This window comes from Rhyacophila brunnea, unplaced genomic scaffold (genome assembly GCF_057557595.1).
Source record: "Rhyacophila brunnea isolate RB1 unplaced genomic scaffold, BYU_Rbru_1.0 scaffold_11, whole genome shotgun sequence".
Lineage (NCBI taxonomy): Eukaryota > Metazoa > Arthropoda > Insecta > Trichoptera > Rhyacophilidae > Rhyacophila > Rhyacophila brunnea.
The window spans coordinates 35,990,624-36,002,729 of NW_028232763.1; the positions used below are offsets into that span (position 1 = coordinate 35,990,624).

The window sequence follows — 12,106 nt, forward strand, 5'->3', positions numbered from 1 at the left end:
AAGTCCTCTTGGCTTGATAGGTCCAACGTCGCATTTCCACCTTAGCTGTGGTCAAATGCTGCATGTTTCACTTTCTTATCTCCTCGCTTCTCACAAAACCATAACTACCAAGGCCTGAACAAAAACGATGCATGAGTGCGAGTGAGAAAGTATTGGGCACCCTTATAATCTCTGCGACACGCGCTAGAGTAAGATAAAAGGTCTACATATTTTAGAGTCAGTTTCCAAAAGTATCGCTAGCAAATCGTGGTGAATCGCTTCACGTAGCATCGATAATCTGCGAGTTCGTGTTGCTAAATTTGCTATTTTTTGTGTTAAACACAAAGTCAGTGGTATATTTTTTAGTTAATTAAGTAGGAAAGGTGGTTCTGCGTGTTGTATTAAAATATGGTAGCCGTACTGATAAGCAAGAAGATGGTATTACGTTTCATAGGTAAGTTGATACATGTTCGTGACAATGTATTTGTATATTATTATTTATTTTAATATCAGTGACCTAGTGTTTCTTTAAAATAACTTAAATTATGGATATCTTTACCTAATGGTTTCATTTTGGCCGCTTAAAAATACTATATAACGTAAAAAAAATAGAAAATTATATTTTAATTCTGAGCGTCCAGTGCGAGCACTTTGGGCGAGCACTAGCGAAATGGTCTATGGTCTCGAAAATTTGTAGGCGAATGCGTTCGCTCGCCCACAAACCAAACGCACGGCACGTAGCTTCATTTAGCAATGCAACGGGTGGTGTCTAGATGTATCTATAGTCTATGATACCTACTGATTTCGAACTTCCGCATAAGGTTGTTCTGTCTTCGTAAGATGTCATAACTTGTCTCCGTAATGCGGCACGTCTGAAGTCTTCAAATTTAAAATTTAGTTTGATGATGATAACTCACCGGATAAATTTCTTTAACAAAGTAATTTTTGAAATTTTCATAGTTTGAGCGTACCTAGCGTATTATTTTTTTATTAAATGAACCAGCGTTTACGACCTTCACGTGAAAGAACTCCATTACAATGGTTTTGAAACAAAGTTATTTTAGTTAGGTAACTCTTAATGGAGTCATTTACGTTGACAGCTGTTTCGGACTATTACCCCATCATCGGAACGATCAACACTGAAGTTAACATGCGGTAACTCTCGGGTTGTTGTGATAGAGCGAAAGGGTACATATGACGTCAATATCTTAATAATTATTTATGCTTCTCATTTCTTCTTATTCACGACAGTGGCGTAGCATCCTATGTTATTATTTAACTATTAATATTATTTGATTTTTATCACCCACCTGTGTGTATGTATATATATTATATAATACTACAAATAAACCTAAAATATATATATATTAATACTACCTAACTTGATTTTCTTTTACTATAAAGGAGGTATATTTACGGTGTTATACCAAGTCGTCACTCTTCACTGAGCATGATATGCATTATCATTATCTTATCATATTATATATTATATTATATTATATATACACATTTATCATACCTACCAGTGTGGCGGATTTCCGCTGATTTTATTTTTTAGGAGAGGCACGAAGTCATTATTTCGCCATATTAGCTTATTCATTGTTTTATTAGTATTGCCCTACTCCGCATTACATTGATAGAATTAGATAGTGAATAATCTTTATTATGTTAGATTTAACAACGTCAAAACGATTTCTAATGGCAGTTAAGTGAAATATAATTATAAATAATTCAAAACCAATAGTTGTAAATAAGTAGGATATGTTATAATAATGTTAAAGAACCTCTCACAGAACAGCCTCTTAAGGTTAATCGCACACGATAACCACTTGTAGATACGAACGGTCGCAGCGATTCGTAGGGTAAATGCAATGGTTCATGCGAAGAGGCGAGATGAGAAAAGAAGTCAGCGGCATCGGGTACTTATTGTGGACTCTCCGAACTCCATGAATCGCACCCGGCGACAGCAACCACGTGGTTATGACCGATTAAAAAAAATATTCTTAGTAATAAGTTAATAAGTCTTAAAAATGGCAGCACTTTCGATCGCCAAAAGCGACGTTGCCATGTTATTTGTTGATTTGGTAAACAACTGTCAACTATGCGTAGGGTTTAGTTTAGTCAGTTAGAATTAAATAACATCGACAACTTTGCATGTGGCTATTAGAAACAGGATATAGTAAAATGATTACTTTATGAAGCATGGGCAACCACTAGCTATTATTAGTATAATCGTGCTTAGACAATAAACTATGTGCAAACAATTTTCCCACACTTCACGCTAAAAATGAACTTTAATTAAATTAAGCCCTGTGGCCCAATCAATGGAAGATTTATGCAAGCAAATAGATTTATTTGAACACGAAATGATTATTGATAACAAATAATATTATTATAAAATGTCGATATTTGTCAACAATGGAAAATTAGTGGTTTGCTGTGACAATTTTCCATTCCGATTAATACGTATGACAATATTAACAAATTCCAATTTTGTTTATAAAAAAAAATACAATTACAACTTATTTGAATCCAATCGTATTGATTTAAATAGAAGATTGGAAAAATACTGTGAAAAATTTAGTGCTTTTCATTTAACCAAATTTCAATAAATATTGCAGAAAACATTCAATTATTAAAGTTTATTTAGTGTTATTTTACTTTCATCAGAATGTATTAAATATTTACCAATATCTGTACATATTGGGAAATTATAATTATATCACCGATTATTGTATGGAGTATCAACCAAGTTAGCAACAAAAAAAATCGTATGTAGTGTCAGGTCAAAGACACTTCACGAGCTGTTTTGTTTTATAATAATAATTATAATGTAGAATTATGATTTCACAGTTTGTATAGATAATGTATGAAATATTATGTAGGGCGTAGGCGATATTAACCGTCATCCGGTTTATTACCCAATATTTATATTACCAATCATCCCAGATGTAATCACTATTATTGACACCCTAATTGAATAAATTGGTAAACAACTGAAAAAAAATATATGAATTAATGATAGAAAGGTTTCTCCTGTATACCTAATGAAAAATAGTCTTGGATTAATCGTTATATAGTTAAAATATGTATGGACATTTGGGAGTGCCCTATCCAACTGTAAAATTCCATTGACCATTGGTAAGTTTTATAACAAGCTAAATCAAAATCAAGTTTGGGCAAAATTTTCAAACGCCACAATCTTAGAATTGGGATTTTTGAGTTTAATGCTTGCACCTGTAGCTTGAAATATAATATTTTTGCAACAGACGAGTTCTATAAAATACTCATTAATTATTAATACAACAAACGTTGAAATACATATCAAGTACATTAATAATATGAAATATAAATATGCCAAGTCAGATAAGCATAAAACATGTATCTACCTATTATGAATAACTTTGCAAAGAATATATTGAGATAATTGTTTCAGCTAAATATATAACTACAATAATTTGGGCAGACAGACAAGTGAGAAGATCGAAAACTCTTATATTTAGACTATGATATAGGTATATCCGTTCGGCATCATGCCCAACTGTTCGAAAGTTGTAGATATAAAAGATCATTAAATTTACGTTCATTTCCGAACACTAATCCATGTATCTATGTTTTACGACGCGAATGGGAAACATTGTAATCTTATACAGATCAGATACTATGTATTTACTGAAATATTATGTACGTGTAAATAAAATTGTGAATTCAGGACGTTTACAGCATGACATTTAAATGTAAAAAGAACTGGTAATAATAAAGCAAAGATTAATCTCAGAAAGAGAAGAAAAATACTTTAAATACGTTAAACAATAAAATAAAAATTTAAACCAAAACAGTACATACATCATTGAAAATTCCTGTCTCCGGCAACCCATTAACTAGTTTCACAGCCCTTGCTATTGAGTGATACCTGATAGGCCTCTATCGAGGAAACAGTTTTGACCCAGAAAAGGTCGTGGTTGCGAACATGCGGGTAATTGACTTAACTATTGGTATTGAATTGATCATTGAAATCATTGAAACGATCTACGAGCTGCAAGAGAGTGAAAAGCGAGATGTTCTTCACCTGGATTAGTCTTTCAACTAAGCTTAAATGGTCAAATTTTCAAATGGCTTGAGAACCTAGTTCTTCTTCTTCTTTGGCCATATCCGCCCCTTAGTTGGAGCATATGGAGAAAACGCAGCGCCTCCAAGAATCCATGTCGCGCGCCTGTCTTATTGTTTTGTTCCAGCATCCCGTAGCTCCACCGTGTACACTTTATAGATAGTATTTAGCGGCCTTCCAGTTCAAGTTCTCTTCTAGCATACGCAGCACGTGACCGAGCCAGGTCCAACGTCGCCTCTTCACTCTCAACGTGATGAGAGGCTGCTTGGTGCGTTCATACCCACCGCACATCCAGTATCCGTCGCAAACATCAGCTGTTTTCGAGGCTCAGTATATGGATTCTCTGAGCCTTCGTAAGATGCCATGATTCACTATCGTAAACCAGCACCGTCAGAATGCAAGCGTCGAATAGGCGGCATCAATGACCATTGGGCGGCATACAAGTATACCTAGCACGTAGGTATTGTAATGATTTTGAAGGAAACAATTTTTAACTAATAATAACCAATCTCGTACAAAAATAAATAATGTATAAGTTTGACTACTTACGTATATCCGGCCAATATGTTCAGAAGAGTGCTTTTCCCAGCTCCCGAAGGTCCCATAATGGCAGTCAGCTCCCCAGACTTGAAGTGACCTTCGACACCGTGTAGAATTTCCCTCGTGGCTGTGAACAAGGCAATAGATACCATAAATTCTCGTGATTAACTTCGATAAAAAAAAATACACTAATATATCGTTTTATCTTATCGTAGAGGTCAGACATTGAGTCAAAAATAATGTTGACTACATTTTAATGATTCGGAGTATCGATACAATGGTCGTTGATTGTTCAATTAAAATTAATTAACCAGATCAAAGTTGCAACCTTAAAAGTATAAAGAAATTTATAAAAATTCACGTCATAATATTATTTGATTTATTAATAATACCATTTTCGTATTTTTCGGGCAATGTACTCTTACAGATAAAAAATAGTGTTGATAAAACAAAATATAAAGAACTTTATCCATATTGTAATTCAATAACGATCACTACCAGTTTCGTCTGCTGAAGAGGTCAAGTTGATTTCGAAATCTAAATAAATATTGTTTACATACCAAAATATTGTGGAGTTAAACTGAGAGAGTACATAACTACCTAACTCTCATAAAGATCTGATCTCTGAACCCACCGAATTAGGAAGACAATAAGTTATTGTTTAGGTATAATTTTCTTAGGCATACTACATTCACGGATGGTGGAAAACCATCGCCCGTGGTAAAAAGAATAACATGTTTTTTTCTACTTCTTCCCTAAAATAAAATAATACGTAGGGGAACACGAGGCTAAGAGGCTATCCATGGACTGAAACCGTATGTAGTTTAGATCCGTGTGTCATACTAAACTTATGATTTTTGTTCATGAAAATATATTTCCACTAAATTTGTAAGTGTAAGTGAATGGTATAAACGGATACGATCGGACGCTTATAATATACTTTGTGAAAATATATTTCCATGAATAGAAAAGATAAGCTTAGTATGGCACACGGTTCTAAACCGCATATGGTTGCTGTCCATGGATGGCCTATAAATCTGACTCTTGAAGCATAACGGAAACCCATTGGTAAATCAGAAAAGGTAAAAAAATAAAAAGAATTTCTTAATCTGTTGATGCCAATTAAAATAATGATGTAGACTGCCTGTTCTGAAGGTATTTATATGCCAATTCAACAATTATGACTGGGTTATATGAGTATATTTTACATAAAATGCGTCCATTGTTCACGTCCAAGAGAAATTGACGATGGCGATGGAAGCTCTCTTGTTTCCTCACATTTTCTTTCAAAGTGATGACTGATCCACATCTTTTGCCTCGTATACGGAACATACTGGACATTTTATATATTATTTAAAATTTATGCACAGTTACAGATTAAAATAAACCTTTACATGCTTTTGTATGACACCTAATATAAATATTTATTATTAGATATCAAAGAATACATTCGTATTGTATTGTTAAAATACTCGATTTGCACCCACTGTTACCTGGTTGGTGGAGTGGCTGTCTCTGAAGCCGAGGGTCCTGGGTTCGATTACCATTATGCCCTGTGTTCCCCTACATAAAAAATATTATTGAATCATTTCTTGGATACTGCACTGAAAATACTGTATCGTAAAAATCTCTAATAATAAGTATCCACCTACAGTCCAGAGGATTTAACGATTTAACAGAATCTAAGTACCGTTAAATACGTGAGTATATTCTTATGAGTTATGACATTAAAGATATATTATTATTCTTGCATGTCACCAGCCAGAGCAAACATCTAAGTGACATTTACCCAAAACAAAGCATATGATTAGCGACGACTCGAATTTCTATTGTTGTCTCAAGAGAAAACAGACAGATCACCAAGTCTTTGGCAATTGCCATGACATGGAGTACTCAGTAGGTACTAACACAACACATCACTTGTCGCTTTCTATTTGTACAAATGAAAACACAACTTAATATTATTTTTAACAAGTTTTCTTCCGTGCATCTAAAGACTTCGGTTCTATATAGGTAACTTTAAAATTTATGAATTCACGGAATACGGTAGAATGTAAATATTGGGGTAGGTCCTAACTTAACGTAAAAAAAAACTTTCGAAGTCAGTGGCGAAACAAGAACCCACGGATGGGGTCCCATTTATAAATGAAAACACATACTCATGTGTTTATTTTTTTTAATAAGAAAACTCTATACATCATTCCTATCACAGTTTATTTAAATATGTATTAAATGTGACTCAAATGCATATTATTACACGAAATATGCATACCTCAGGTCTAACAAGGCAGTATTGAAGATTCGAGAATTTTATAAATAGGTAGTAGGTAAATCAAAAAATAAATGTGCCCAAATTGACCATAAAATGAAAATTATTCAAGAATAGTGTTTCAGAAAATATTTAGTCGCATTGGGTCGTGGGCCACGGATTCTAATCCAGGGTCTGGCAAAAAAAAACTTACATCCATTAGAATATTGTTTTTCAATGCGTGCTTGGGTCCAAAGTATGGACTTAATAGGTTGAGCAGTGGCTAACATCCATTTCTCGCCAAAACAAAAATCTTTTTTAATAATATATTATGTAAAGTAAAGTTAAATATTTTTTTTATGACAATGCGGAATTTAAAGTGCGCTACTGTTTAGATGTTTAAAGCTAACTTTAAATGTTACGCATCTATTAATTTTAGTGTAAACTATGGTTAGTGGACTCGTGTCATTCTTGTGGCATAATTATTATGCATTGTGTGAGAATTTTGTTATATTAAACCTCACCCAACATAACTTTGTGGTTTGCACGCGAATTATTATCGATTTCATACACACATTAAATTTACCATCTGTAGTTGCCACATTAAAATACGACTGATTTCGATAATAACAAATGTTTAGTTGTTTCAGATTTTTTTTAAATGACTCTAAATTTTATATCAAAAATTAAATGTCAGGGTAGGTGTCAAGATGCTACCTCGACACGTTACTGTGGAAAATACCCCTTCACCCGTGCATACAAAGTGAACAATAAATACCTACGTAAAAAGTTACAAGAACTTTGGCATGGAATATTCTTTTTAACGATAACATTTCTACAGTTTTTAATATTATACGTAGGGAGTGTAGGGACCTACATCATCAGTTAAATTAAAAAATAATTACTGCAATCCAATGTACCACCTACACTTTTGTTTACGAATAATAATTTACATACTATGCATAATATGTAGTTATCATTATTACATAATATAAAATAAAGTATGTATTTACAAAGAGCTTTAAAAAAGCTTAGCTTTATTACATTCTTGGAATGCTAGCGGGGTTATTGCTTAATTAAATTTCAATGAATAGGACATAGGTGTTGGTATATTCCACGTTTTTAATTTTTACACAAACATACTATGTCAAAGCTTACTATTGATAATGGTAAATATTACGATGAGTTAAATAGAATATTTTCTTTATTGATTTCTAATCGACTTTGTATCGATTATCTATAGTTGATATCGATTCGTGTAGTTTCTAGTATGCAAGGAAAAATGCATTTCACCATGCGAAATAATGTTTTGTGATAAATATTGATATTTACCTATATAATTACGGCGAAATCAGATGCACAACGATCAAAAAAGTACCGTGAAAGAAAAATGAAAAAAACTTCTAAAACATTGTATAAAGGCATTAAATCGTTTCCATCGGATGTGCTCTTACACGCATTCATTTTTTGTTTGTTATGAATGATTTAGATTAGAATATTTATACTTAAATTAATTATTAATTTACCACAATTACACGTGGCGTGATATATGTGATTTCCCTATTGTACTTACAAAAGGCATGGCTTGAATTCTTGAAAGGTTTAATCGATATATTATATATTAATTAAAGCACGTTTTATTGTTCAGCCTTATTTAAATAAATGAAAATGAGAGCGTCGCGTGATTCACGATCCTACCATATAATATGAAATGATGTCCAATAAAGAGATTCTAGACAAGACTGTTCACTTCTATGAGATATGGACTCATGAAATGAGATGCACCTGATGGTCGGTAGATAGTAGTTAAAAAATCTTCAGTAGTCACCACACGCGCTATCAGGAATGTGCGGAATGAATATTTGCATTTAATTAACATAAACAGTGATGCACAAATCGAGGCCCGGCGGGGCCAAAATGGCATTTGTTGCGGCCCAAAATAACATGTAGGTACTTCATCACCAATGTGTAACTATTACATTAGAAATAATAAATTATGTATCTTGTCAAGTAGTATAATAAATCATTATTTTTCAACACTTTTACACACTGCGGTCGGTAAAAGATTAGAAAATGGATAAATTGGACCTTATTTCAAATAAGTTGTGCACCACTGACGTAAGATAATTATCCAAATAGTCCGACACCACTATTATTGATTTTGTGATCATCACTGCAAATTCCTAAAATCACAATATTTTCATGAGATTTGGCAATTACGATAATTGATGATAATTTATGAAATGTATTAATTGAAATAACGCTTACGTGGTAGAACTCCATTATAACAGTTTACTAACAAAGTTTTCTGTTAATTTTACGATAATTGAGTTATTTATGTTCAACGCTATGCGCCTTCAGAGCGTAACTAAGATAACAAATTTTCTAAACATAAAACGAAATGCATGTAGCTTACAAGAGCTTTCCTGTCGCAGCTCGCATGTGTGTACGGGGCATAATAATATTCAAAGTTGTATTTTTTTTAAATACAAACTGCGTTGCAGTACGTACTAAAAGAACAATTCATTCATAAGTGACATTTATGAATGTCATTTACTTGCGAAAAACATTCGAATTTTATATGACATTTAAAAGAAGAAAAAAAAACAATCCAGAATATTAATCGATGCAGATTTATTTCAATATCGATACACATTAAAAAACCGATAAAACTATATTTCATAATATGCCTTTATAGTACGATTATAATCATCATCATTAGCCTTGGTCAATCTACAAACGAATGTAGCCCTCTTCTGACTAATCCCATTCATCTCAGTCCTGTGCGTTGCGTCGTAGGTACCTACTTCCGAATAATTAACTATCTCGTCGATCTAACGTTGCCTAGGTCCAGCTTTCCCAACTCACCGCTTTTCTTGCCAAATTTAATATATGACGTTAAATCTAGCGTTTCTTTAATATCACAGACAGCTTTTCCCATATAAAAAATAGACTATAGCAACGCGCAATTTGTACATAATTAAATCATTATCTTACCAATAAACTCAATATAACATACTATATTTAAGTGATTACGATGACCATATTATGTTGTATTTGCATTAGTTTTTAGTTGTATGAGTTTTTTGTTAGTTTCGGCACAATATTTTTTCTTCAATCTTTGGGCTCTTCGGGCTGCCATGTCCTCATTTAATGTGTTAAGAAAACTATGTCACATCACATACCGTTGTTTTTCGCCTTATATAATTAATCCTTTCACGTGTTTTTGATAAATAAATAATTACAAGATAAAAAGAACTTTTTATATATCTACCACGTTTTTAAATTTTCTGTTGAATCATATAAACTTGACAGTTCTATGTATTTATAAATACTTTTTTTTGTACTTGATATAAATACTGAATAAATATTATAGAATACTGAAATGTCATTTTGACATTTCATATTGATTTCCATAGTCACGCACGTATATATTAATACGACCCACGGTGGTCGCGCGGCTTAAGCGTTGGACTATCACGCCGTGGGTTCCAGGTTCGAATCCTGGGTCTGGCAAGTACACATATTATTTTTCAATTTGTGTGTGAGTCAGGGTATGCACCTAATAGGTTGAGCAAGTAGCTGACATCCATTTCTCGTAAAATACAAAAATCTGTTAATATAAACCTCTACTCTGTGGAGGCCCATATGATCCTATTAGGATCGAACATGGTCGGAATGAATTAATATTAATAATTTAGTTGCAAGGACCCCATTAGCAACTAACAATAATAACTTTCCATACAAAACAGAATTAACTGAACATGAATTAAAATAATGCATTGTCGTCGTGTTCTGATATATTCTAAAAGTTTCAAATGTCTAGCTAGTCGGGAAATCAGTTAAAAATCTTCAATCGTCCAATACAAATCTTGGACAAACAAGAAAAAAATTGTACGGGACACACAAGAAAAAATCTGTACCGGACAAACAAGAATACGAGTTAATAAAAACGTGGTAAAATGACAGATAATATAAGATTGTTTGTAAACCTCCTTATTTCAGTATTTTAAACGTGTTTTTGTGAACAGAGTATTATTGACTTTTTATTATTCAATGGTAAAATAATTATTATTAGCATGCATCGTTTCACTTGACTTAAAAATAAAAACATAATATCCGGTGTTAATTGTGTCACAAAATGACAATTTAAATTGTGACGGATTGATGATTTTCTAATAACTAGTTGGCTGTTACTCGTTGACACCGTCGACGATTTTAAAATTATCGATTTATAGAAGAAGAAACCTTGAGGCGTCGACTCAGCGAAAACGATTTCCACAAACCGATCAAAGCATGATGAATGACCGGAGGCTTTTATTGTGCGGAAAATGTTGTAGGTACACAATTGCATTTCGAAATCGGTACTCAATGCACAATACTTAATCTTAATTATCTAGGAATCGTTAAATAGCAACGTAAACAAACATTTTATACTGCAGTGTTTCCCAAGCATACTTAGGTCGCGAAAAGTAACTTAGCCATACGTACGTAAAGAGCATTTAGCATGTGCCAAAAATGGGAATAAGTCTTTTTCTTTCGGAAATCATTTATTTTTTAAGTAATCATTCTTTTAATATGATTACAAATTTTAAAATCCGACATTTGAATTAGAACAAGAAGTCCTAGAGATTGATAGGTATAAATTTTTGCCAAATTGTTAAATGATCAATTGAATTTTGTGTCATCTCCGTTATTGTAACCTATCTTATTATTGTATAATTGTATTATGTAGGATTATCTTATTAATTTAACATAACTTCATAGATCGTACATTATTTTTTTTTCTTTTGAATCATATTAGAATTACTACTGCTTCTATTGCTCGTTCGTCCATCAAGTGGTAATAATGTATTTTACAACGTTTTTCTTAGGTCGTATTCTTATTTGTCCGGTGGTTGTTTATCCAGTACAAATCTTGCAATCGATTTTTAACTAACTTCCCGCTTAGCTAGACATTTGAAACTTTTAGAATATATCAGAACACGATGCCAATGCATTTTTTTAAATACTTTTAGCCATCTTTAAGTAGAATTGAATCAGTTAATTCTGTATTGTATGAAAAGTTATTTCGGAAGAAATCCGTAATCCAATCCACTATTATTGGTTGCTAGAGGTCTGGGGTCCTAGCAACTAAATTATTAATATATACGTACGTTACTATGGAAATCAATATGAATGTCAAAATGACATTTCAGTATTATTTTTATCAAGTATATTTTTTTTTGATC

The 12,106-nt window shown here is 32.6% G+C and overlaps 1 protein-coding gene across 1 annotated transcript in view; it reads right to left on the minus strand.

Annotated features, from left to right (window-relative positions):
* LOC147078693 (ATP-binding cassette sub-family G member 1) overlaps nt 1–12,106 on the minus strand; it is a 136,054-nt gene that overhangs the window by 17,052 nt on the left and 106,896 nt on the right. Inside the window, exon 3 of the mRNA XM_085960376.1 lies at nt 4,637–4,754. Coding sequence (XP_085816502.1) covers nt 4,637–4,754 — 118 coding nt within the window. The remainder of the gene's footprint in view (nt 1–4,636; nt 4,755–12,106) is intronic.